Source organism: Arachis hypogaea, chromosome 1 (genome assembly GCF_003086295.3).
Source record: "Arachis hypogaea cultivar Tifrunner chromosome 1, arahy.Tifrunner.gnm2.J5K5, whole genome shotgun sequence".
Lineage (NCBI taxonomy): Eukaryota > Viridiplantae > Streptophyta > Magnoliopsida > Fabales > Fabaceae > Arachis > Arachis hypogaea.
In genome coordinates, this window is record NC_092036.1 from 22,201,788 (window position 1) to 22,229,375 (window position 27,588).

At 35.2% G+C, this 27,588-nt stretch overlaps 2 protein-coding genes across 2 annotated transcripts; one reads left to right on the plus strand and one right to left on the minus strand.

Moving 5' to 3' along the window:
- Nucleotides 1-552: 552 nt before the first annotated feature.
- Nucleotides 553-2,594, minus strand: LOC112800696 (uncharacterized). The gene is made up of 2 exons (XM_025843062.2): nucleotides 1,983-2,594; nucleotides 553-1,120 (listed from the first exon to the last, which is right to left on the minus strand). The coding sequence occupies exons 1-2, from the start codon at nucleotides 2,426-2,428 to the stop codon at nucleotides 640-642; spliced, it is 927 nt and encodes a 308-aa protein (XP_025698847.1). The 5' UTR covers nucleotides 2,429-2,594; the 3' UTR covers nucleotides 553-639.
- Nucleotides 2,595-3,714: 1,120 nt separating this feature from the next.
- On the plus strand, nucleotides 3,715-6,455 carry LOC112800679 (uncharacterized). The gene is made up of 2 exons (XM_025843041.3): nucleotides 3,715-4,370; nucleotides 5,837-6,455. Exons 1-2 carry the CDS (start codon nucleotides 3,847-3,849, stop codon nucleotides 6,315-6,317), a joined length of 1,005 nt encoding a protein of 334 aa, XP_025698826.1. The 5' UTR covers nucleotides 3,715-3,846; the 3' UTR covers nucleotides 6,318-6,455.
- The last annotated feature ends 21,133 nt before the right edge of the window (nucleotides 6,456-27,588 follow it).

Below are 27,588 nucleotides of genomic sequence, written 5' to 3' on the forward strand. Positions count from 1 at the left end.
TTCTTAACCCTTTAGTATTACAGAATAAAAATAAAAAATTTTAAGTAATTTTTTTTGAATTCAAACACTTACATTGTAATTTATTTTTTTCCTGTTTTATTAATAATTTTTTTTTATTTTTACGCGTTCTTTTATTTTGTGTCTATCTTTTCTTCTTCATTATTTCTTTAATGTAAAATAGTAATATAAAATTTTTTTATTTGTTTAAAAAAAAGCCGGTGCATGCTCTTGAAATGTGCTCCACCAAAGAAGAAGGAAATCCGAAAAATTTTATTTATAATAATTACAATTTATATAAAGAAAATTACAACTGAGCAGTTGTAATTGTTTTTGAAAAATATATTAAATGTGCTTAAAAAATATAGAAAAATTTCTCTTTATTTTACTCCTTCATTTATTGTTTTTTCCTTTTCCTATCTTTAAATTTGATGAAAGTGAAATGGTACGGTCATGCACATGCACCCAATTCTTTTCTTATCTAAATAAACAAAAATATATTATTGCAAGTTGAAACAACGTAACATTTCTAAAACACAAAAGAGACAGAACAAGTTCAGAAAACTTCTTACACCGTATGAGAGATCTTATTCATTATATATTCTCAACACTATATTATGCCTCAATTAATACCCTGGAAAACTAGTAGTACTGGCCGTTGATCTTGTTGGTGTTCATGTTGAACTTGCTGACGTCACCAACACATGCGTTCTTGAACAAGCCAACATCAGTGACCCCACGAATCAATTTGTAGCCGCGGCTCCTGAACTGATCCGGACCGTCGAATGGCATAGCGAAGCCAGCCAAGTAGGGCCCACCGCCCTCTTTCCTCTTCATTCCTAAGACGGTGCTCTCAATCTTCCTCATCATCTCTTTCACCTTTTCATTTCTGGGATCGTGCATGCACCCAACACTTGCACTCAGATCCAACGGTCCAACCATAATGCCATCAACCCCATCAACGGCTGCAATCCCTTCTACGTTATCCACTCCCTCTGCAGTCTCTACCTGGCACAGAATCAACAAATCTTTCTCGTACTTCTTTGCGTAGCTTTCATCAATACCAAACCTTGACGCCCTTACAATCGGCGTTGCCACTCCACGAACTCCATTTGGAGGGTACCTGTCATAATTTGTATGTAATATTATTAGTTTAGTAGTTCAGCAATATATTCATATTTCAATTTGATATATGTATATACTAAAAATTGAGTAGCTAATAAACTATTATATTGAAAGGTATGGATATTGATGTTCATAAATAAAATTTGATTATTCGATAAATGGTTATTTTACTAAAACTATGTAAATAATATGTATATAAATATATAATAATTATTTTTATTAAATAACTTTTTATGTTTATAGAATATTTAAAATCACCTCTTTTTTATAAATATATCTATGTAACTTGTTATGATTAATAAAAATATTTTTTGTATACTAAAATTAGTTAATAAAATTAGTTATTATATATTTGTGTATAAATATATATATATTATTTTATTTATTTTTAATGTGTATTTTATATTTTAATATATTTTATATAAATAATTGATTTTAGTATATATTTAACATAATTATAAAATTAATCACTTTATTATTGTAACTCTTTTGTCGATATTATTTTTGTAAATAAATATATGTGTTATTTAATTTATTTTTAATGTATATTTTTTAATATATATTATATGTCAATAGTGGATTTGAAAATTCAGTTTTACTATGTAATTAACGTGGTTGAAAAATAATATATGATTTTGCTAGAGTTAACTAGGAGTGAAACCAATTTTAACCATTTAATTAAAAAATAAATTTATTACAAAACAAAATAAAAAATAAATTTTCACTACTCTATTTTATCGAATTTCAATCGATTAGAGTAGTGAGGGTTGTTTTCTTTTCTTTTTTCGAAATGGACCTATTTTTTCAACTAGTTGACTACATTTCGTAGCGGGATCAAAACGGTAATTATTGACTTATACCTGCAATAGGAGACGGCCTTCTTGGCTGATTCGGGGCCATCAACGAGGGGGAAGATAATGCCTTGAGGACCAAGGTCGAGCACTTTCTTGACCCACACGTGCGAAAGCTCCGGCACACGAACGATGACCGGTGTGTTGGCCGCAGTGAGTGCATGGATGCATCGCAGGCCTTCAGAGATGCCTCCGAAGCCGTGTTCGAGGTCAAGGATAACGAAGTCATAGCCAGACCATCCTGCTATCTCAACCATCGTCGGGCAGAAGCTAAGAAATGACATACCGTACAAGCAATCACCGTCTTGGAGGCGAGCTTTGATTGATTTTCGTTCCGTGGTGACGATGGTATCTTTTTCGGTTTCATATACGGCATGGTTATTACCATTGGTGTAACCGTGGTTATTACCATTGTCGTTCCCGTTGCCGTTGATGATGTGGTTGATGGTTTCCATTTTATTTGATGATGAAGAAGATAACTAGTCAACTAATTAATAAGACTTGCTAGGTAGCTAGCCTTTGTTGATTTTGCTAAGTGATGAAAGCTAGCTAGCTATCCAGCCAAGCTTATTAGCTTATAACTCTATTGAGGCTTGGCTACTTGTGATGGTGACGAAAAGTGTGTGAGGGTGGGTTCTTTTTATAGTGGGAAACTGGGTATAATAATGAAGGGGGAAATAGCCAAAGAGGTTGTTGTTGTATTGAGAGCTTGGTATGGGGTTGCATGCATGCATGCTCATTGTGGTGGATGGACTCCTCAGAAATCATAATATTGATTATTGGTCGTGCCTTCTTTTTTGTGGCTTCAATATAGGGCAGTGAGCGAGGGTCTACGATTGAAATCCGTATATGATATTATCCCTGCTTGCTGAAACGAATTGAAGAGGAGCATGTGTTAGCCCATTGTTGATTATTCTGAAGCTTTAATTATTGTGGGCAGGTACTGATGATCCATGATTGCATTTGGGCAGTCATATCATTGATTCAATTACTAACAGGATAACATCCGTTATATTGGCCAGCAACTCCATTATTGATGATAAAATAAAGGGGCAATAGTCATTTTAAAGTCTCAAATTCACTCAATTTTGATTAAAAAAATCGAGTTATAAATTAATAATTAAAAATTTAAAATTAATAATCATGTAAATTTGGTGCAGCGGATAAATAAAATAAAATTGTTATAATTAATAATCATGTACAATCAAACCTGAGCAATAGTGTAGCGGATAAGATTATATCCAATAACGTGATATAATATCAATCAAAAATCAAATTAAAGGTGCAGTCCATACTCCTATCTATTCATGATTAGGGATGTTGAATTCAATGATGAGGAGTGTTAGGGTCAGTAATTTTTGTGTTTTATAACTATTAATTGATTATTAATAATGTTTTTAATGGTATAAGATTACATCTAATAATAAAAAATCATTCACTTTTCTTTTGATGGTTAAATGCTAACCACAAAATATAAAAATTACCTTCCCCTAGACTTTCTCTTCAATGATATGCTCTTGCTCACTAGTCACTATCCTACCACCACCAAAAAAGGAAACAGAAAATCAAAACAGGACAGAACCAATGTTCTGATTTCTGAAGAGAATATCATGTCAAAAATAATTCAGTAACATTAATGACGACAACGTCCCACCAATCAACATGCATGCACGTCCATACCAAGCTCCCAAAGTTTTCATCTATAAAAACATGCCAATGCACCCAAAGTTTTCATCACCACAAATTTGAACTAGAGCATTTAAGCTAAGCACCCCCTAAGCTAGCTTTTATTGCTCTAGTGCCCCTAACACTTATTACTATTAGCAACCAAACCCACAATTAACCTCACCATTCACCAACATCTCAGCGCAGCATGGAATTTGAAACCAACTACCACATCAACGTCAACGGCAACGGTAACACTAAAATAAACGGCAACGGTAATACCAAGGACAGTGGCATCGGCAACTGTAACAGCAACGATATCCACCACCGTCACACCAATGGCCACCACCACAACAACGACCATGCAGTATACGAAGCCAACCAAGTCATCGTCGCCACTGTCAATCAACCGAAATCCATCAAAGCTCGCCTCCAAGCCGGCGATTGCCTGTACGGCATGTCGTTTCTTAGCTTCTGTCCGACCATGGTGGAGATAGCGGGATGGTCTGGCTATGACTTTGTGATCCTCGACCTCGAGCACGGCTTCGGAGGCATCTCCGAAGGCCTGCGATGCATCCATGCACTCACTGCGGCCAACACACCGGTCATCGTTCGTGTGCCGGAGCTTTCGCACGTGTGGGTCAAGAAAGTCCTGGACCTTGGTCCCCAAGGCATCATCTTCCCTCTCGTCGATGGCCCTCAATCTGCCAAGAAGGCCGTATCCTATTGCAGGTCAAACTTTATATTATTTTTTATAATTTTTGATTTATAATATATAAGATAATTTTTGTATATATATATATATTTTTTTTTTCTTTTTATTTTATGCTATAAACAATAATTTTTTTTATCTTCTCTCATTTTTATCGATAATTTCTAATATAAAATAAAAATATAAAAAATATATTAAAAATAGTACATATGATATCTTTTCAAATTAAATAAATTAAAATAGACCTTTAAAATGAACATTATTGTTCATTTGATTTTTACATATCTTTTTCATTGTTTATTTAATATACCTTCTCGAATTCAATCAGGCGACTAGGTGTATATTAAAATTAAGGGTAGTACTAGGAAGCCAATGGTCTAAGCGTACAATGTGTATAATGGGCTAAATCTTTAGTTTATGAATAAAATGAATATCACTCATACTATCCAGAATAACCATCCGGATACCAGGGATAATAATAAACATCTCATGTTATAAAAAACTGATTTTGGGGTTCACCAAGGTTCAAACTCTTGACCTTTCGGATCTAGACCTCTAATACCACATCATGAAACTACTTATCCCAAAAGCATAACCTGACAAGACAACATAACACTAATGTTCATATCTCTAATACTTCCTAAACCTCCATTGTACGCTTAGGCCATTGGCTCTCTATACTTTCTCTAAAATTAATTATTAATATAAAATATATATTAAAAATTAATTAAATTATATATGTATTATATTTTTATCATAACTAATTTTCTTGCATAAATAACATTTTTGTCTCTCAAGTTATACACCTACGTCAGATTTCAAATTTAGAAACAAGTTATGCGCATTTCCAAGATGGTTATCATAGGAACCAAATGTAACGAAGAAATTTTTTATGTATTGATTTTTAATTAATCAACTTAATGTATTTAAATAGAAAATTTAAAAGCAATTATTTTTGCTAATAAATTAGATGTGGTTGTATACAAATGTTTTTTTAATTAAAAATGTAAAAAATTTCAACTTGTAAGTTTTTTTTTTTTGAAAAAAATTTAAAAGTTAGTAGAATGTATTATTTTTTACCAGCATTTTTAGTTCGTCAATCTATTTTTCTAGTTTAATAATATGACGATTTATTTTTAGTTTATATTTTTAAATATCATTAACTAACTGTTACTAAAAATAATAAATTTTACTTACTCTTTAATATTTTTCTTTTTTTATCTTGAATATTTTTTCAAAATCTCAATTTTTTTCAAACTTTTTTGTTGTTGCCTACATTATCCCCAATTCAGGACTGATCTGTTTTTTCCAAACTCTTTAATATGGTATTTTTGCCTTAAAAATTTCAAACTTATTCAATATTATCTATATTAACTCCGTCTAAGTGACTAAGGGAATCTTTTAGTTAGGACAAAATTATGTTACATTTGAACACTAGCGCTAGAATATCCTTGGACTCCTAAAAATGACATAAAAACTGTATCAGGTACCCTCCAAATGGAGTTCGTGGAGTGGCAACACCAATTGTGAGAGCCTCAAGGTTTGGAATCGACGAGAGCTACGCAAAGAAGTACGAGAAAGACTTGTTGATCTTGTGTCAGGTTGAGACCGCAGAGGCCGTAGAAAACGTAGAAGGGATTGCAGCCGTTGATGGGGTTGATGGCATTATGGTTGGACCGTTGGATCTGAGTGCAAGTGTTGGGTGCATGCACGATCCCAGAAATGAAAAGGTGAAAGAGATGATGAGGAAGATTGAGAGCACCGTCTTAGGAATGAAGAGGAAAGAGGGCGGTGGGCCCTACTTGGCTGGCTTCGCTATGCCATTTGACGGTCCGGATCAGTTCAGGAGCCGCGGCTACAAATTGATTCGTGGGGTCACTGATGTTGGCTTGTTCAAGAACGCATGTGTTGGTGACGTCAGCAAGTTCAACATGAACAAGAAGAGGGTTGTTAATGGTGAGTACTAATAATAGTTGGAGGGCACTATATATATATTTCGGAGAATAAAAATGTAATAATGAATAAGACCATGCATGGTGAGACAAGTGGTTGTACTTAGGCAAAGAAGTGTAAAACATCTTTAAATAAAGATGTTTGATTTTTTCTATTGACGGTTATGTATTAAATTTTTGAAAGGTGATATAAATTGAAAATGTTATTTTTACTAAAAAATATTGTTATATTATTAAAATCGTTAATTTGATTTTGATTTTTTAATTTATTTAAAATTTAAATTTTAAACAAAATTTTTATTCAATGATTGTTTTATTTTTTATTATTTTTTATAAATTTTATAATATTATTTTTTTACTTTCATTTTATTATTATTTTTATACTTTTCTCATTTTGTAATTTAATAATTTTTATGAATTGAATTTTTATTTATAATTTTTATAATTCTTTTAATATTTTTTATTTTTAAAGATCTATAATTTAATCTACTAAATTTTATTGTTAATTATTTTATTTTTAGTCTAATTATTTTTATTTATTTTTTGAATTATTTGAACTAGCACCTCAACAAGCACTACTATACCTGTTCAACCACTTTTCTATTGAGTTAAAAAATATTTTTATATTTAAAAAAATTGTCCTATTTAAACTATTTTACTTTTATTCTTTAAAAATCTGCAACAATGATTTATATCCAATAAAAAAATTTTAATGAAGTTGCTGTTTAAAATAAATGAAAATTTTTTTATTTAGAGTAACTTGACCATTGTACAGGAGAATTCTTTTTAATAATAAATCCCTCTCTTTAAGAATAATATTAAAACTTAAATTTAGACACCAAAATTTTTGGTATTGTCATTATATATTGTTATAAATCTAAAGTACATTAACATAATATAATAATTATAACAATATTATTTAGTACAATAATTAAAGATTTATTGAATTAAAACTTAAGCAAAAAATCTATTATTAAATTAAATAAATATACAGAATTCTTATCCATATTATTATTATCCGGTCTGTTATCTAGACTCAGTTCCGCCGTTGTTATTATGAATATTTGACAACGGAAATATAAATTATATTAGTTTTACGTTATATTTAAGTGAAATGACAAGGATGCATGCAAGAGAAGATGGATAAGAAAAGAAAAAAAATTTTTATTATGCAATAACAGTAGTTGGATATGAGAGATAGCAAGAGAAGAAAGAGATAATTATAGAAGTTATGTGAATGTAAATGAATGAGATAAGATAGAATGTAAATGTATGTGATAAGAGATGAGGTGAGGTAATGAAAATTTTTTAACATAGAATAACTGACCTATAGTAGAATAGATGATTAGAAAGGACAAAATTAAAAAAATGTTGAACACTAAAACAGGTTTTGCCATTATATATGGATATAGATAAAATTTATTGTAAAATTAAGATTTTTAAAAAACTTATTTTATATTAATTTAAAAAATTTAGTGTCTTTTGAATTAATATTAATTAGAGTCATTAATATAATTATTTCTTTTTTTTATATCTTCAATTTTATTTATAATTTATATTTTTATTATTAATTTGTATTTTGAGAGTATTTTTTTTTAACCAGATAAACAATTTTAAAAAAAATGATTTTTTCCATCTTTGTATAAATCGTGCCCTTAATTGAATTATGTTGCAATTTATTAAATTTGATTCTACTAAACTGGTTGGTACAAGTGATTACAAATTTCGCTCCGAGCTTATTATCTTCATGTGACATACAGTTTCTATTCGACGTACTCTATCTATTTCATGCTTGGTGGGAATTGAAATCCTTTATAATGGGAAGTAATAGTATATTGACTCCTTGGATGAGAGCTATACTATGTTTATGCATAAGTTATTAAAATTGAACTAATTAGACTATTAGATTAATTAGTTCAATTGATGAGTCATATATTAAATTAATTGATTTAGTTATAATTAAATAATTATATAAAATTTTATTTTTATAATAAATATTTTTTAATTTTATTTTATATTAATTAATTATTATTTTTAAATTTTAATAATTTATTAATTAATTTATATTTATTATAGTTTTTAAAATTTATAAATTTATATTTATTATATTCTTTAAGTATTTATAAAAAAATAAAAATAACAATCATAAAAATAAAAAATATATTATAACTAATAAAAATATTATTTTTCCTTTAAATTTATAAATATAATTTAATTTTATTTACATAAAATATTTAATAAAAAAATCATGCATAGAAAATAATATTTTTTTTAATTTTAACTGAGTTTAATTGGGTTTGACCGAATTTTATTAAATTTGACTAAGTTTGACCAAATTAATTGTTTAATCAGTTCAAATAATGACCCAACCCGAATGAATGGTCGGGTGATCAGGCTTTCATCGAGTTTGATAACTATGTGTCTATATTTGTTTAACATATTTTTGTGGATTGTTTTTATTAGTTATTATTATGAGACTTCTTTAGTTTAATTTATTTTTAATAAAAAATATTATATGCATATAAAAAATCAGACAATAAATTAGTCATTATATATATATATATATATATATATATATATATATATATATATATATAGTTTAATTTATTTTTAATGTGTATTTATATCCAGCCCAAAAATGCTAGTCAAGGCCAAAATGAATGAGTCCCAATTAAGGAATCAGACTCGGTCCACACTACCTACCCGACCTTATGTTGGACACCGCGACAAGAGTCTGGTCTTACTTCTCCGAATAAGTAACTAACTCCTAAGACATTTCCCACTCATCTAGAAGATAGATCTCAATAACTTTCCTAAAAAAAGGGAACTGTCATCCACCATCAAAGATGGAACTATTTTAAAAGATGGTTATCTATTCTACTTTAAATACACTGTCACCCTCAAGTATATTCAAAATCCAATCTACTAAAAACCTGAAAACCTTTTCTAACTTAAGCTTCGAAGTTCCTTGCAGGTACTATCTCAAAAGGAGTCTGAACCTCATGTTCTGGCCCAAAAGCAACCCAGTTTTAGGTAGCACTCAGAACATTGTCACCGTTGCCGAGGACCTAGAAGTCTACACCCAACCATGGCGGACGATCAGTTTGAAGACGGACACACGTCGTCTGAATCAAAACCAGAACCTCATAATGATGATCGAGCACTCATGATACCTCCATGACATGATAGAGCAAGTGGCCCTAATGGGGAGGGGACGTCGGAAAACTCTCAACCCAGGAGAATCAATTCAAAAAAATATCCACCAGAGAATGAGGAACCCCTGCACCCAACAGAAATCATGGGACTTGTACACGGGCACCACGGTCGATTAGAGCAACTCGAGCAGGAGATAGAGCGACAAAGAAAAGCTAAAAGAGACTTGCAAAGGGATGTGCGACGACAAAGAGAATTAGAAGAAAAGCTTCTGAAATTAGAAGTCGACCTTCGAAATCAGAGCGACCATGCAGATTGAGAGAAAAGTCCTTTTGGAGGAGAAGATTCATTCATAGAAGAGATCATGCAGGCTAGGGTTCCTAGGAACTTTAAAAGCCCTGACATGGACCTCTATGATGGAATGACTAACCTGAGACACCATTTCAGTAACTTTAAAAGTCGGATGTATTTGGCTAATGCGTCCGATGCGACTCGTTGCAAAGTTTTTCTGACAACATTAACCAAAGCGGCGATGAAATGGTTAGCATACTACATAGGTCGGTGTCTTGTTTTGACATTCTTGCAAAAAAATTTCTCACCGATTTTCAATTTAGAAAAGACAAAGTCAAGCACACTCCTAGTCTCCTAGGGGTCAAACAAGAGGCCGAAGAAACTCTCCAAACTTATATGAAAAGATTCAACAAAGCTTGCTTAGAAATTCAAAATTAGCCTCCAGAGGCAGTAATAATAGGGCTAGTTAATGGCCTCAAAGAAGGGTTGTTTTATCAATCCATATCAAAGCGACACCTAACCTCATTATGTGAGGTACAAGAACGAGTAGAAAAGTATATCAATATGGAAGATAATGCTCGACTCAGAAAACGGCTCCAAGACAAGACCCCTCCAATCAAGCTCGAGATAAGGAGAAGGAGACGAAGAAAAAAGATGAGTACAGCTCGAACAAACCTCGAAGGTATCATAACTATACTCCCTTGCGAGTTTCCCTTGTTGACATCTACAGGAAGATCTGCCATACCAAAAACTTTCACCTCCTCATCCTATCAAGAATAAGAAAGGTAGAAGTTGGACAGAATATTGTGAGTATCACAAGTTATACAGACATTCCACCAACGATTGCTATGACTTAAAGAATGTGATATAAAAACTAGCCACAGAAGGTCGATCAGAAAGATACCTTGCAGAAAGGTCCGATGATCCGGGAAAAAGGAAGGGAGGCGAGAAAGACAGGGGTCGACGAGACGGCCACCATAAACCCCTAATAGACATATTCACATGATAGTTGAAGGATTCGCATGGGGCAGAGTAACTAAGTCTTCTCGTAAATGACATTTGAATGATGTCTAGCAAGTCGGGAAAAAGTTCGAAGCTCCCGACTTACCCACAATCTCATTCACCAAAGAAGATTCTCAAGGAGTGACCCCCCGACCACGACGATCCTATTGTGATCACAACAATACTCGCCAACTCCAACCTCTACAGAACCCTGATAGATCAAGGAAATTCGGCCGATATATTGTTCAAACCTGCCTTCGACAAGTTCGGGTTAGAAGAGAAAGAGCTAAGAGTGTATCCCGACACTCTTTTCAGGTTAGAAGACATGCCAATCCGACCTCTCAGCTTCATCCTATTGCATACCACTTTTGGTAAAGGTATGAAATCCAAAACTTTAAGTATAGGCTACATTGTGGTTGGTGTAGCATCATCCTACAATGCATTGATAGGTCGGACAACCTTGAACCGACTTGCTGCGGTTGTTTCATACTCCTCACCTCTGCATGAGGTTTCCATGTTAATAGGGAATCGCTATCATAAGAGGAGATCAGAGGTTAGCACAAAAATGTTATAATTAAAGCCTAAACCTACATTGAGGCATTAAGGAAAAAGAGGTAAACTCCATTAAACTTGGTGATATTCGATCACGAGAAGAACCGAGGCCAAAACTTGGTGGAAAGACTGAAGAGGTTCAAATCGGAGATCAAGCCGAAAAGACAACAAGCATAGGGGCAGACCTGGACAAAGAATTGAACGTAGATCTCATTAAACTCTTACAAGAAAATTCCAACTTTTTTTGCATGGAAGGTCTCCGATATGCTTGGAATACACCCTGACTTCATGAGTCACAAGCTCATCGGTTACCCAAGCTCACGATCTATTCATCAAAAATGACGAATGCTCGGTTCCGAAAGAGCGCAAGTCGTTGAAGATCAGGTCCAAGATTTATTAGAAGCTGGGTTCATAAGGGAGGTAGAATCCCCTTTGTGGTTAGCTAATGTGGTTCTCGTGAAAAAACGGAATGGAAATAGAGAATGTGTGTTGATTATACCGAGCTCAATAAAGCTTGTCCTAAAGACCTATACCCACTTTTCAGCATTGATACCTTGGTAGATTCAGCTTTAGGATATCGATACTTGTACTTTATGGATGCATATTTGTGACATAACCAAATCCTGATGTACAAGCCGGACTAAGAGAAGACCTCTTTCATCACTCCAAAAGCCAACTATTGTTATATGGTGATGCCTTTTGCCTTGAAAAATACTGGAGCCACATACCAATAGATGATGAACAAGGTGTTTCTATCTCACCTTGAAAAATTAATAGAAGTATATGTGGATGACATACTTGTCAAAACCAAAGAAGATGTTATCTTTTTGTCTGACTTAGCTGAGGTATTCAACACGATAAAAAAGCGCATGATGAGACTAAATCTCTCAAGGTACACCTTCACAGTTGAAGCCGGCAAGTTCTTAGGCTTCATGCTCACCCAAAAGGGCATCGAATCCATCTTGGATAAATGCAAAGTAATACTTGAGATGAAAAACCCGACATGCCTCAAAAAAGTCCAACAATTAAATGGAAGGTTAGCAGCCTTGTCCAAATTCTCAGCATGATCAGCTCTGAAGTTTCTACACTTGTTTTCAATACATAGGAAAGGTTGTTAATTTGAATGGACTCAGGAATGTGATAAAGCTTTTCAAGATTTCAAAAACTTCTGGAGTCAGCCATCGATCCTCACCTGAGTTATTCAAGGAGAAGAACCCATACTTTACTTAGCAGCTGCAAGTAAGACTATAACTTTTTCTCTTGTTCGAGAAGACAAGAACAGATAGCAACCACTTTACTTTGTTAGCAAGTCCCTACAAGGAGCCGAACTAAACTAACAAAAGATAGAAAAGTTCACATATGCCTTTGTCCTCACCTCTAAAAGACTCTAACGTTATTTCTAGGCCCATACTATAAAAGGTTCAAACTAATCAACCTATGAAGCACATCCTTCAAAAGACGGATATTGTAGGTCAGATGGTACAATTGACAATAGAGCTATTTGAATTCGACTTAAAATATGAAACTTAAATGACAATCAAATCTCAATACCTGGCTGACTTCTTGGCAGAATACACGGAAGCATAAGGGAACTCTATAGCCTGGAACTTATATGTAGATGGATCATCCAGCAAAGTTGGAAATGGGGCAGAAATCATTTTAGAGAATGAAGAAGAAAATCGAATAGAGCTTTCATTAAAATTTGAATTTTTAGCCTCCAATAATTAAGCAGAGTACGAGGTCATGTTTGCTAGCTTGAGGCTAGCCAAAGAAGCTGGTGTGCAAAATTAAAACTCGCACAACTTCACTAGCAAGTGCACCGAGTCATCCAAGTAATACCTCAGGTGAGTGAGGGTCGATCCCATGAGGATTGCTGGATTGAGCAAGCAATAGCTATCTTGCTAGACTTAGTCAGGCAAATAGAAAAAGAGTGGTTGTTTGTTGAATTTGCATAAAATAATAATAAGGAAAGCAGTAAAGAAAACGATAAAGAGAGAACAGTTAAGGTCTCAGAGATGTTTATCCTTCCAGATTAATACTTCTTACCAACTATTTTAACAATGAATAATTCATTCTATGGCAAATTATAAGCGATTATAACCTGTCAATTCAGTGAATTAATCTCCCCAAATCCTACTCAAAATGCCACAGACAAGGTCGGATCTTCCAAATCAGAGGGATTATATGTCACATATTCTCGATAGCCCATATAACTTGTTAATTTAGGAGGAATGTTTTCAAGCTGTAGCTTAAATGATCTTTTCCCAGTATCACAAGAACTCATGTAGAAAAAGGGACATACCCAGTCTCATTTGGATGAAGGACAAAAACAAATCTTAGAGCTGAATCAAACATATATTAAAATAGAATAGTAGTGATATTAATCTATAGAGATAAGAAGAGCTCCTAACCTTAACTGACGGGCAGAAAAATGCCGGTTAAGAAATTTTAATAAAAGCAGCATTGCGAGTACAGCTCTTAATCGACGAAAATTTCACTTATCAATTTAGAAGGGGTTGTCACAATTTAGAATCAATTAATTGGGAGTAGAATTCCCAGGTCGTCTCCCAAAGAGTTGACAAAAGAGTGCAATCTATTGGTCATAGATTTTTTGAGAAATTTTTAGAGTTGAAAATAAAAAAGTAAATAATTAAAAATTAAGCAAGGAGCAATTAACAAGAGATCTTATGTATTTAAAATAAAAAGACTTGGCTAGGAGATGATCAATTAGAATTTCTATCCTCATTGAATTTCTCAAGTGTAATAGTAAAAATGTTGTTGCTTCTACTTAGTTATCCTCTAACTAACAGAGGAAAGTCAAGTAGGTAATACCAACTTCACTTTACAAGTCCTAATCACCTCCCAAGGAGGAATTAGAGTTTGTAAAAATCCAATTGGTAGCAATTTTCAATTACCTAATAACACTTGAGTATTCCAACTCAAGAGTTTCCTATTAATCAACTCCAAAGCCAAGTTGGGACTTTACTCCATTGACATGAATGCCATTTTCACAAACATATAAAGGGAGTAGATAGAAAATATGGTAATTGAAACTAAATTAATAAAATTAAAGTTGATACTGATAATTAATTAAAAGAAGTTCAACAAGTAATGGATTTAAACATGAAAATGATTCATTGCGTTAATACTTTCAAAATTCACAAAATCCAAACATGAACTCAAATAACTAAATGGAAAATAAGAGAGTAAGTGATAGGAAGGCAAACTAGAATGATGAAAACTTCAATTGAAGGTAGTAGCAACTTTCTCCAAATCCAATCCAAAAGTAAAAATTAAGAAAAGACTAAGAACCCTAGGAGAAGTAGTGTTTTTTCTAGAATTTCCCACTCAAAACTAAAAAACTAAGTATGAATGAAAGATGTGTCCAAGTCTCAGCTACACCCTTGCCTCTAATTTGGACTTTTGCGCTTGAAACTGGGTCAAGAAGGGGCCCAGAAATCGCCTTAGCAAATTCTAATATCTGCAGCACGTGACGGCCTGCCACGCATACGCGTCATCCACGTGTATGCATCGATGCGCAATCTTCCAGTCACGCGTACGCGTTGCTCCACACGTGCGCGTCGATAAACTTTCTCCTGGCCACGCGTACGCGTCGCTCCACGCGTGCGCGTCACTGCTCGCCCATGAAATATTTAATTATTTGTGTTTCTTCCTCTTTTGCATGTTTCTTTTCCATCCTCTAAGCCATTCATGTCCTGTAATCCCTATAAACACTTAAGACATATATCACGACATCAAATGGAAATAAGAGAGGATTAAGAATAGCAAATTTAAGGCCAAAGAAGCATGTTTTCAATCATAGCATCAATTTGGGAAGGAAAATGTAAAACCATGCATTTTGTGTGAATAAGTGTATGAAAGATTGGTAAACCCACTCAATTCAGCACAAGATAAACCATAAAATAATGGTTTATCATTAACCAGGAGGTTTAGTTGCTCATACTTTGCAGAGAAAACGAAAATAATGTTCAATATTCAAATGATTCCATTCCCCCCGTTCTAAGCGATCTCCTTTTTAAATACAAGATGCTAACCCTAAAAGATGTTAATTTTAATTTAAAAGTTACAAAGAGAAGACCAGATAAGCTAAGGAGTGCTAAAATCCAATTTAGGCCCACTTTGGTGATTGCTTCGTATGCCTGGTGTTCAACTTGGGCTTCTTGGCATTGAACAACCATTAGGGGGGTGAGCGTGATGTTCCCTTGCTCCCTGGGTGGCATTGAACACCAGTCTTGGGTGTTCAACGCTGGAGGCTGGTCCTTGGGCGTTGAACTCCAAATATGGATGATCAATGCCAGTTTTGGCAATCATTCTGGAAGAGAAGTATATATTATTATATATTGCTGGAAAGCTCTGGAAGTTAGCTTTCAACACTGTTGAGACCACGCCAATTGGACCTCTGTAGCTCAAGATATGCTCGTTGGAATGCACGGAGGTCAGGATTTGACAGCATCTGCTATCCTTTCTTCGTCTCTGAATAGGATCTTGCCAAAAAATGCCCAAAAATCCCCTAAAAGCATAGAAAAAAACAAAAATTCAAAGTAGCATCCAAAAGATAAATTTTGCACTAAAACATACTAAAACTTAATAAAATATAACTAAAAACACTATGAAAAGGCTATGAAAAGGGTATAAGGCTATATTAACTTGTAGTTTCTTGAGAACTGCCAAAAACTGAGCTAGTTGCTCATCATCAAGTTCCTCTTGCAAGTTTGGAGAGGGTTGTTCTTTAGGGTTCCTTTATCTCCATTGGAGCATATACAGGCACGCTCCCAGGCTCCTCCTGAGCCTTGTTCTCCTTGAGTTCCTCAGCAGCATTTTTCTCCTTGGGTTCAGCCTCAATTTCCATAGTGAGGGTCTTGCATTCTTCCTTTAGATTCACCTTAGTGTTACTTGGAAGAGTGTTGGAGGGAGTCTCGGGTATCCTCTTGCTCATCTGACCTACTTGTATCTCCAAGTTTTGAATGGATGACCTAGTTTCTGCCATGAAACTATGAGTGGTCTTGGAGAGGTTAGAGACTGTGTTAGCCAGGTCAGAGAGGCTCTGTGTAGAAGTCTCCATCTACTACTGAGAGGGTTAGAACGGTCTATTGTTGAACCTGTTCTGGTTCGTTCCACCCTGATTGTTGTTGAAGCCTTGTTGAGGCCTCTGCTGATCTTTCCACCCGAAGTTGGGGTGATTCCTCCATCCCTGTTTGAAAGTATTCGAATAGGAATTGTTATTAGAGTTTCTGGAGGAGTTTCCCATGAAGTTCACCTCTTCCATTGTGGTCCATGCACTATCATCAGCGTCTCCCTCGTAGGCTGCCTCTTGAGAGTTGGCAGCTGAGCTCTGCACTCCACTCAAGTGCTGGGAGATCATGTTGATCTGCTGGGACATGAGTTTGTTCTGAGCCAAGATGGTGTCCAATGTGTCCACTTCTATGACTCCTTTCTTCTGAACAGCCCCAATGTTCACGGAGTTCCTCTCAGAAGTGTACATATACTAGTTATTGGAAACCATGTCTATGAGTTCTTATGCCTCCTCAGGCGTCTTCTTCACGTGGAGTGAGCCACCAGTAGAGTGGTCCAATGACATCTTGGATATTTCAGAGAGGCCATCATGGAAGATCTTTAATATGGTCCACTCTGAGATCATGTCAGGAGAGCATCTTCTAATCAGCTGCTTGTACATCTCTCAAGATTTATAGAGGGACTCTTCCTCTTTCTGTCTGAAAGTCAGGACTTTCAACCTAAGCTTTCTCACCTTCTAAGGTGGAAAGAACTTGGTCAAAAATCCATTGACTACCTTCTCCCAAGTGTCCAAGCTCTTCTTGGGCTGAGAATCCAGCCATAGCCTTGCTCTGTCCCTTACAGCAAAGGGATAGAGCATGAGCTTGTAAACCTCTGGATTTACTCCATTGGTCTTGACAGTATCACAGATCTGCAGAAAATCAGAGATGAATTTATTGGGATCCTCCTGTGGGAGTCCATGAAACTGGCAGTTCTGCTACATCAGAGTGACCAGTTGAGGCTTAAGCTCAAAGTTGTTGGTACCAATGGCAGGTATAGAGATACTGCGTCCATATAATCAGATGTGGGTGCAGTATAAGAGCCAAGAACATTTTTTGCATCTCCTCCATTGTCTGGATTGGATGCCATGGTTGTATCTGTAGCTTCTTGCTGTAGAGAGTCTGTGAGGTTCCTTACGGCTCTGCTAGCTTGGGCTTGTTGCAAACGCTTTCTTAAGGTCTTCTCAGGTTCAGGGACAGGATCAAGAAGGGGATCCTTATCCCTGTTCCTACTCATAAACAAGAAGAAACAAACAAAGAAAAGAAAAAGAAGAGAGTCTCGATGTCAGAGTATAGAGGGCTCCCTGTGAGAAATTCTAATAAAGATATCAAATGAGATGAAGTAAAAAGAAAATTCAAAAATAAAGGTGTCTTCAGTTTAAAGAATTTTCGAAAATAAAGAAAGAGAAAGAATTTAAAGATTGTCAAACAAAGAAAAAAAGAAGAGGCAAAGAGACATGAAACTTTTAAAATTAAAACACGATAAAGTTTGAAAAGATTTTGAAATTAAAATTTGAAAGAAAAAAGGACTAAAGAAAACTTAAAAACAAAATAAGATAACTCAAACAATTAATTAAAAAGAATAAAAAAATAAAGATAGAAAAGTTGTTGAAGATTTTCGAAAATTTTAAAGATAAAAGATTAAAGAAAAATTTTGAAATTCAAAACTAAAAGAAAGAAAGACTTAAACCTTTAAAATTTGAATTTAAAATGAAGATAAGATAACAAAATTTTGAAAATTAAAGAAAAAGATATGATAAAGATCAAAGAAGAAAAGATAAACAAGAAAATTAAAGTTAAACAACAAGATTACTAACGGGATACCAAACTTAAAATTTTTAAACCAAGATAACAAAAGGAGGCAAAATTTTCGAAAATTTTAATAGAAAGTTTTTGTTTTTTTTTTTCGAAAATTGAAAAGAAAAGAAAAACACTAAAAGGTCACCAAACTTAAAAATTTTGAGTTCAATTAACAATAATTTCGAAAAAAATAGAAAGAGAAACACTAAAATACACCAAACTTAAAAATTTTGAAATCAAACAAGAGAAAATAACTCAAAAAGATTCGAACAAAAAGAAAGTAAACAAGAACCGTTTTCGAAAAATAGGAAATAAAAAATCAACCTAAACCAAAGGACACCAAACTTAAAAATTGAAACAAAGTTTGAAAAAGAGAGAAAGATGATTAAGATGAATTTTCAAAAAAATTTTAAGAAAAGAAACAAAGAATGTTCGAAAACTTTAACAAAAAACACAATTAAAAGAAAAAATAGTAAACAGTACCTGATCTAAGCAACGAGACAACCGGTAGTTGTCAATCTCGAACAATCTCTGGTAACGGCCCCAAAAATTTGGTGTGCAAAATTGAATCTCGCACAACTTCATCGGCAAGTGCACGGGTCGTCCAAGTAATACTTCAGGTGAGTGAGGGTCGATCCCACAAGGATTGTTGGATTGAGCAAGCAATAGCTATCTTGCTGGATTTAGTCAGGCAAATAGAAAAGGAGTGGTTGTTTATTGAATTCGCATAAAACAATAATAAGGAAAGTAGTAAAGAAAATGATAATGAGAGAAGAGATAAGGTCTCGGAGATGTTTACCCTTCCGGATTAATACTTCTTACCAACTATTTTAACAATGAATGATTCATTCTATGGCAAACTGTAAGTGATTAAAACCTGTCCGTTCAGTGAATTAATCTCCCTCAATCCTACTCAAAATACCACAGACAAGGTCGAATATTCTATATCAGAGGGTGAAGTTCAGAAAACTAGTTTAGCGCCACAAAAATCTCAATTACTCATAACTAACTAGATTATATGTCACATATCCTCAATTAGCCCAGATAACTTGTTAATTTAGGAGGAATGTTTTCAAGTTGTAGCTCAGGTGACCTTTTCCCAATATCACAAGAACTCATGTAGAAAAAGGGACATACCCAGTCTCATTTGAATGAAGAACGAAAACAAACCGTAGAGCTGAATCAAACATATATTAAAATAGAATAGCAATGATATTAATCCATAAAGATAAGCAGAGCTCCTAACCTTAACCAGGAGGGTTAGTTACTCATACTTTACAGAGAAAACGAAAATATTGTTCAGTGTTTGAATGATTCAATTCCCCTTTTAAGTGATATCCTCTTTAAATAGGAGATGCTAACCCTAAAAGATGTTAATTTTAATTTAAAAGTTACAAAGAGAAGACTAGATAAGCTAAGGAGTGCTAAAATCTACTTTGGGCCTACTTTGGTGATTGCTTCGTATGCCTAGCGTTCAACATAGGCTTCTTGGTGTTGAATGCCCATTAGGGGGTGAGCGTGCTGTTCCCTTGCTCCCTGGGTGGTGTTGAATGGCAGTCTTGGGCATTCAATGCTGGAGGCTAGTCTTTCTTGGGCGTTAAACTCTAGATCTGGACGTTCAACACCAGTGTTGGCAATCATTCTAGAAAAGAAGTATAGACTATTATATATTGCTGGAAAACTATGGAAGTTAGCTTTCCAACTCTATTGAGATCGTGCCAATTGGACCTCTATAGCTCAAGATATACTCGTTGGAATGCACGGAGGTCAGGATTTGACAGCATCTGCTATCCTTTCTTCATCTTTGAACATGATCTTGCCAAAAACGCCTAAAAACTCCCTAAAATTATAAAAAGTAGCATCCAAAAGGTGAATTTTGCACTAAAACATACTTAAACTTAATAAAATATAACAAAAAGACTATGAAAATGCTATGAAAAAAAGGTATAAGATATTCACTTATCAGAAGTCGGGGCAGCAAAATTAATAGTCTTTAATAACTCTCAAATAATAAATCCTCAAATAAATGGGGCTTACCAAGCTAAAGATCACAACATGAAGAAGTACTTGGAAGAAACATGGGAACAAGTAGCTCAATTCTAAGAAGTAGAGTTCCAACATATAACTCAGGAGTCCAATGCCCGAGTTGATTCCCACTCTAAACTGGCCAGTAACAAGCCAGGAGGCAACAAGGAGTTTGATCCAGGAAACTATCCACACATCATCAGTAACCAAGGAATTTGACAAGTCGGGCACATGAACTATCTCCAATCTAAATTTAGGTTGGATGGCCCCTATTATCGAATATCTCAAATTCGATATTGTCCCCAAGCAAGAAAGGGAAGTAAGGAGGCTCATAAAGGAAGCACATAAATTCGTCTTAGTTTACAACGTCCTCTGTAGAAGGGGAGTATTTACACCCTTACTAAAGTTTATCCCGACCTACAAGACTAGTGAGGTCCCAGAGGAAAACCACAATGGTATCTGCGGAAATCACCTAGGAGCATGGTCATTAGCTAAAAAAGTGATCCAAGCTGGTTTCTCTTAGCCGACCTTACAAAAAGAGGTATCCAACTTCGTAAAAAAAAATATTCGCCTTGCCAAAGTGATGCTAACTTTTATGTGGCACCTCCAAAAGAACTCATTAGCGTCATTTCACCTTGGCCATTTGCAAAATAGGGTATGGATCTACTCGGACCGTTTTCTCTATTACCCGGACAAGTAAAATACCTAACACTTGGGATTGAATACTTTACTAAGTGGATTGAGGTAGAGCACCTGGCTACTATCATGGTCCAAAGAATTCAGAAGTTTCTCTATAACAATATTGTTACCTAGTTTAAAGTTTCACACTCCATTACTACAGACAATGGAACTCAATTTACCGACTCAGCATTCAAAAGGTTAGTGGCAAGCCTTAAAATCAAGCACCGATTCATATTGGTAGAGCAACCCCAAGCCAACGGACAAGCAAAAGCTACTAATAAAGTCATATTGGCTGGACTCAAGTACTGACTAAAAGACGCAAAGGATGCGTGGGCCGAGGAGCTCACCCAAGTCTCGTGGGCATACCAGACAACTCCCCACTCAACAACTGAATCTCCTTTCCAACTTGCCTATGACATAGAAGCCTTGATTCCCATAGAGATCAACAAAGAATTACCAAGGGTTAGATCCTACGACGACGCAGGAAATGTCTGAGCTCAAAGGAAGGAACTCGATTTCCTCCCAATAGTCCGAGAATAAGCTCGGACAAAGGAGGAAGCATTAAAGCAAAGAATGACCTTAAGGTACAACAAAAAAGTCATCAAAAGAAGTTTTGCCACAAATGACCTCATACTAATCCAAAATGACATATGAATACAGAAGTTGGGCGAAGGAAAGTTGGTTGCAAACTAGAAAGGACCTTACAAGATTAAAGTATCCGACCTATAGTAAAACGAGCTCCCATGGTCGGGGCACGCATGTAACTTGAAAAGATACTACAGCTAGAAAGCGCACCTTGCTCCCTGGTGTACTCATTTTCATTATTTAATCAGTTTTTTTTCTTGAAAAAGGGTTTTTTGAAGGGGTTTTAACGAGGCACCATAGCAAGGGATAGAAGTTAATATTCGAAAAACTCTTAGTAGCAGGATAGCTTATGTACATCATTTTTTCATGAATGATAATAAAATTATTCCATTATTTGTTCTACTAACATGCACTAATTTAAGCTCGAAAAAGCGCAAAATTATTGCTCGACCTAGTTGGTTGGCAAGATGAAGCGACGAGGTCCAAATTAGTGTAAGAAGTTATATAAGCAGATCGTGGTCTGACCTCATTAAACTACTTTAAAAAGTTAGTGAAAGAGTTAAGCCTAAAACAATTCACAGAAGTAACTTGATGAAATCGACAACTTAAAAGTCGGTATTTAACTAAATAAATTCCCCGACTAAGGGGAATATATAGTCTCAACTTGAAAAAGATGGTTGAATCAAGTGTCCGACCTACATCGGCCGACGCCCCAAAAACAAAATATTTGATCTCGTAAAAACTCGTCCAAGTCAGTTTCGAAAGAGAATCACCAAAGTAACTTATCAAAATATTTACTAAGTTACAGAACTACAAAAACAGCTATGCTACAAGAAAGGATGTTAGAGGACATTCATTCATTTAAAGACTACCACAAATCAAAATAGTAGAAAAAGTTTTAAAAATAGCAAAATAAAAGAAAAAAATTTTCAAACTACAGCTATTACAAGGTAAATTATTCACAAAGATCCACAAGTCGAACCATCAAATATTTTGAAAATCAAATTAAAGAGGAAAATCCTACTCACCAGAAGCCATGTTAGAGGTCTCTTCATGTTAGGCTGAAGAAGTCAAGCGAGTCTTGTCAAGTTAATTCAAGAGGGGCTCGTCCTCCATTCGAGTTGGAAAGCTCTGGGAAGCTCCCTCAACTCAGACCTCCGAAGTCTTTGGTTCAGGTATAGGAGTATCTTCCTCATCTTCAAGAGGAAGGATGATTTTCTCATCAATCACGACCATGTCGGGATTAATGAGGGAGAGGTGCACCCTAGGAGCTACAACTCGAAAATGTGCCTTCAAGTTTTTAACCAGCTCATCCACCCCCTGGTAGATAGTTTCCTTTAGATCAGCATATCTTTCCCTTGACTTGGCGACTTCATCTACCAAGTCCATCTTCTCCCCGAAAACTCGGGTATAACTCTCCTAAGCCTTCTTCTACAAACCTTTCGCCATGGTACTAGTGACTTTAGATTGCTTCACCCTCTCACAAGTTTTAGCAAGGTCGGACATAAGAACATCCTTCTCCTTTTTCAGCTCCAACTTGGTCTCCCGCAAAGATGCTATCTCAGCTTTCAGATCGGACAAAGATCGCTGAGTAGCACCAATAGGAGTCTTCTTAAGCAGCCTCAGTAAGGCAAAGCACACTCCCGCTGTCCTTATCCCACCCCGGGCCAAGACTTGAAGGTAATTTTTTATCGAAACATTGTCCATAATTATAAAACTATTGGAAATGATGTGTTTCTCAGAAAATGCCATAGCATCAAAGCCTTTCTCATAAACACTTTTCAATTCGAAAGTCTTACGTTTTTTTAAGTTTCAGTTCGGGAAAAAGAGGCTCAAGGGGACTTGTCTAAATACCAGAGTCAGCAGGAGGAGTGAGAAGAGGAAAGGTCGGATAAAAAATGACCTTAATCGATGCAGAAGCACCTAAATCTTTTTTAGCCATATGAAGAGTTTTCAGGGTGGCCTCCTTACTAGTCATCTTTTCTGCAAGACATCAAAGTCAGATTGCATCATCATACAAAATAATTAAAAAAAATATCTACAAAATATAAAAGAATATTACCTAGCTCAAAATGGACATGGCTTGGCTTTCTTAGTAGGAAATTCTTAGTGTCAAGATTGGAAGTTCGGCCACAACACTCTTGGAACAAGGCAACTACACACTCTTCTACCTCGTCCAAATCATCTAGGTTGTTGATGAGCAAATATTTTATACACTTTTTGGCATTATTTTCATATAGTTTTTGTTATATTTTCTTTAAGTTTTATTATATTTTCATAGATTTTAGTGCAAAATTCACATTTTCATATTCTACTTTGATTTTGTGTGTTTTATGGTGATTTCAGGTATTTTATGGCTGAAATTGAGGAGCTTGAGCAAAAGTCTGATTCAGAGACAGAGAAAGCACTGCAGATGCTGTCAGGATCTGACCTCCGTGCACTTGAAAGAGCATTTCTAGTTCTACAGAAGTCCAAATAGAGCGCTCTCAACGGATATGAAAAGCTAACATCCAGGACTTTCCAGAAATATATAATAGTTCATAATTTGCTTTAGAAATGAAGGCCCAAAACTGGCGTTCAACGCCAGCCACCAGCCCCATTCCTGGCGTCCAGCACCCACAGGGGAGCAGCTGGCGTCCAACGCCCAGAATGGAGACCCTAGCCAGCGTTCAGCACTCCTAAGGGGTACTAGCTCGTGAGAAACACTCAATCTCAGCCCAAACACTCACCAAGTGGGCCTCAGAAGTGGATTTTCGCACTTACAATACTAGTTTATCTTATTTTCTATAATCCTTAGTTACTAGACTAATATATATATAGAACAAAGATCACTATTGTTAAGGACCTTTTTACTCTTGCCCACTTTTATGTTTCCATTGTATTTTCTATCAGCATGAGTCACTAACCTCCTAAGGCTAAGGTTAGGAGCTCTGCTGAGTTTCATGGATCAATAATATTATTGTTATAATTCTATATGTCTGATTCTATTCTCTTATACAACCTTGTTCTTCATCTTATGAATTGAGGGTGACCCGTTACAATCACCCTTGTTCTACATAGGTTTCATGCGATTCCTAACCCGGATAGCGTTGAACTAAATCTAGAGATTGCATTGCGGATTCTAATAGAGCATCTGAGCAACTTTGGATATGTGACATGAAATCCCGTTGACTATGGGTGCCTGAGGTCTCTATGGTGCTAGGCTAGAGTCAGAGAAGTAGCACTCTCTGATCCAGAAGATCTGCCTTGTCTGTGGCACCTGAGTAGGATCGTAAAAGGAAGTGGATTGCTTAGAGCTTCATCTTCTGCTACAGTGAGAAATCTAAAGGTGGCTTGATGAGAGGACATGCGTCATTTCAACGTGGTGGATTGCTGCAGTAGAGGAGGTTAACTTGAGGAGAGGACATGAGTTAATCACTTACGGCTGCCATTAAAGGAATCAGAAGGTTATTGAAGAAGACAGTAAGAAAGGTCAATCCGAAAAGATAAAGCATCTCCGAAGCCTCAACCGTTCTCATACCATTGAATTTCCATCTTTCTAGTAACTTTTATTTATTTATTTTGTTTTATGCTTTTTCTGTGACAAACTATAATTTCTATCTGCCTAATTAAGATCTGCAAGGTATCCACTACTTGCTCAAATCAACAATCTCCGTGGGATTGACCCTCACTCACCTGAGGTATTACTTGGAAGACCCAGTATACTTGTCAGTCTATCTGTGCAAATTCTACGGAGCCAGTTTTGTGCACCATTTGTACTTAATAACTATGGGGGACTCCTCCGAGTAAAAAAGGGCTTTATCCCTCTCATTCAAAAAGAAAGGTCGGACACACTCAATAGATTAAATTTTATAGACGTACCTTTTGAAATCATGGAAATGATCATCAAAAATAGCAAAGACTTTCCTCCCTTGAATAGTTCGGAAGGAGATCCAGCCCTGCTTCTTAGAACTAAAGGATTTGGTAAGTTGGAAGAGGTAAAAGAAAGCTATCGAACAAAGGGGGAGGTCGAGTTCATGGTAGAAAGGCTAGTAAATTTTCAGAAAATTTCAAGAAATGGGATGTAGCTGAGAAGGGGCAACTTTATAGAGTCTAAGAATCTCGGACTTAAAATCAGAAAAAGGAAGGCTAACCCCCAACTTTGTAAAAAAGAAATCATACACATATATAAAATGGCGTTCCGAGTTATCAAGTCGGGAAAAACAAACCCTTTCCTCGAGATCGGCAACTACAATTTTATACTTACTCTGATTTTTCTGATTTATACACAACCTATGTTTCCTACGAAAGGTCTCAGCATATTCATTAACAATAACAGGGACAGCAGAAAGAATAATTATATCTACCCAATCTAGGTTGGACCGTACTTTAGACGACATATTGAGAATTACTGAACGAGACATAAAGTTATACCTACAAATACAACAAAAAAATTATCACAACAAGTCGTAAATACGGGCACATCAACACAAATGTTCAAACAAGTCCGTAAGAGGTCGGACCATCTTCAACAAGGTAGAAGATGGACATGGTTTTTTAATCTCTCTTACGAATCAAGAAGACAAAATACATTGCAAAGATAAAAGTGGTGTCGTTTTTCACAAAGGCGAAACAACACCATTTGGGACAACATATATCGATTCTCCCACATTCAAATACACAAATTACAGCAACGAATGCAGAATTGCCGAAATGATTATGAAGAACATTCATAAGAAACCATTTTTTCACAAACATCAACAGACAGTACTATAAGAATCTCATTCTCAACAAAATAAGTTTTCAGAAAAATAAAAAGACTAACCTTGAAGAGGAGGAGTGAGAAACGATGAATATGCAAACAGCAAGACACGTATGATCCAAAAACCTTCAACAAATGAACAAAAACTCCCAAACAGAAATTCAAAATAGAGAAATCTTGAAATGAAAAAGGGGTTATGAAAAACTTTTGAGAGAAAATGAAGATGAATTGATTCAGAAGAAGAAGCAAAAAAGAAGAAAGAGAAAGAGTTTGGATATTTATAAGATACTAGAGGTAAAGGAGTAATTTCATGCCTCATCATTTATGACGTACACGGTTACTAAAGTAACCGTAGAGTAACGTACAAAGGACTGCGAAAAGACGTGACACCTAAAGTTCTTAAAAACACGCCGAGTACCCGAACTAGCCCCTAGAAAGGTGATGTGCCCGATATGATGTGCTAACACACAAGAGATCAGTCTAATCTACAAATGCTCGAATCCGACCTCAAGAAATTCGAACTCAAAAAGGGACACTATTCATACTCTGGCCCAAGAATGCTAGTCCAAAATGAATAAGTCCCAATTAAGGAATTAGACTTGGTCCACACCTACCCTATCTTATAGAGGTCAGACACTACAACAAGAGTCTGATCCTACTTCTTAGAATAAGTAACCGACTCTTAAAATATCTCCCACTCATTTAGAAGAGAGATCTCAACAACTTTTCTAAAAAAAGGGAATGGTCATCTACCATTAAAGATGGAACTACTGTAAAAGGTGGTTATCTATTCTATTATAAATACACTGACACCCTTAGGTATATTCAGAACCTAATCTACTAAAAACCTACCTAAAACTTTTGCTAACTTAAGCATCAGAATCGCTTACTAGTATCACCCTACCTCCTTACAAGGAACTTGGACGCGGTACCCCGATATTGATGGAAGTTGGATGCTATTTCAAAAGGAGTCTAGACCTCACGTTCAGGCAAAAAATAACCTAGTTTCAAGTAAAACAATGTGTATTTTATATTTTAATATATATTTTATATTAGTAATAGATTTTAATAGTTAATTAAAGTGTATACCAAACATAATTAATATTAATAACAATATAGTAAAAAGAATTTAACCAAAAAAAACAAACGTAGCATGCCTTCCCAACTTAAGTTTGATGTTTATCTGTAAAACTCTCTTCTTTTTCGGGATAATCCATAAAATTCTTTCAAGGTTATTATGAAGTGCTCTTAGCAAAATTCTTTCAAGAAAAAAAAAAAGATTGGGCTTATGTAACAGTCTTTCTCTCCGTGCGACACACTTTTTTTTGGGTTCAACTACAGGGCCAACGCCCAGAGGGAGAAGACAAAATCAATATCGCAGGAC

Coding starts and splice junctions, on each gene's coding strand:
- LOC112800679 (XM_025843041.3), top strand. CDS start 3,847: ATGGAATTTGAAACCAACTACCACATCAACGTCAACGGCAACGGTAAC. Junction 4,371..5,836: donor AAGGCCGTATCCTATTGCAG/GTCAAACTTTAT, acceptor AAACTGTATCAG/GTACCCTCCAAATGGAGTTC.
- LOC112800696 (XM_025843062.2), bottom strand. CDS start 2,428: ATGGAAACCATCAACCACATCATCAACGGCAACGGGAACGACAATGGT. Junction 1,121..1,982: donor AAGGCCGTCTCCTATTGCAG/GTATAAGTCAAT, acceptor AAATTATGACAG/GTACCCTCCAAATGGAGTTC.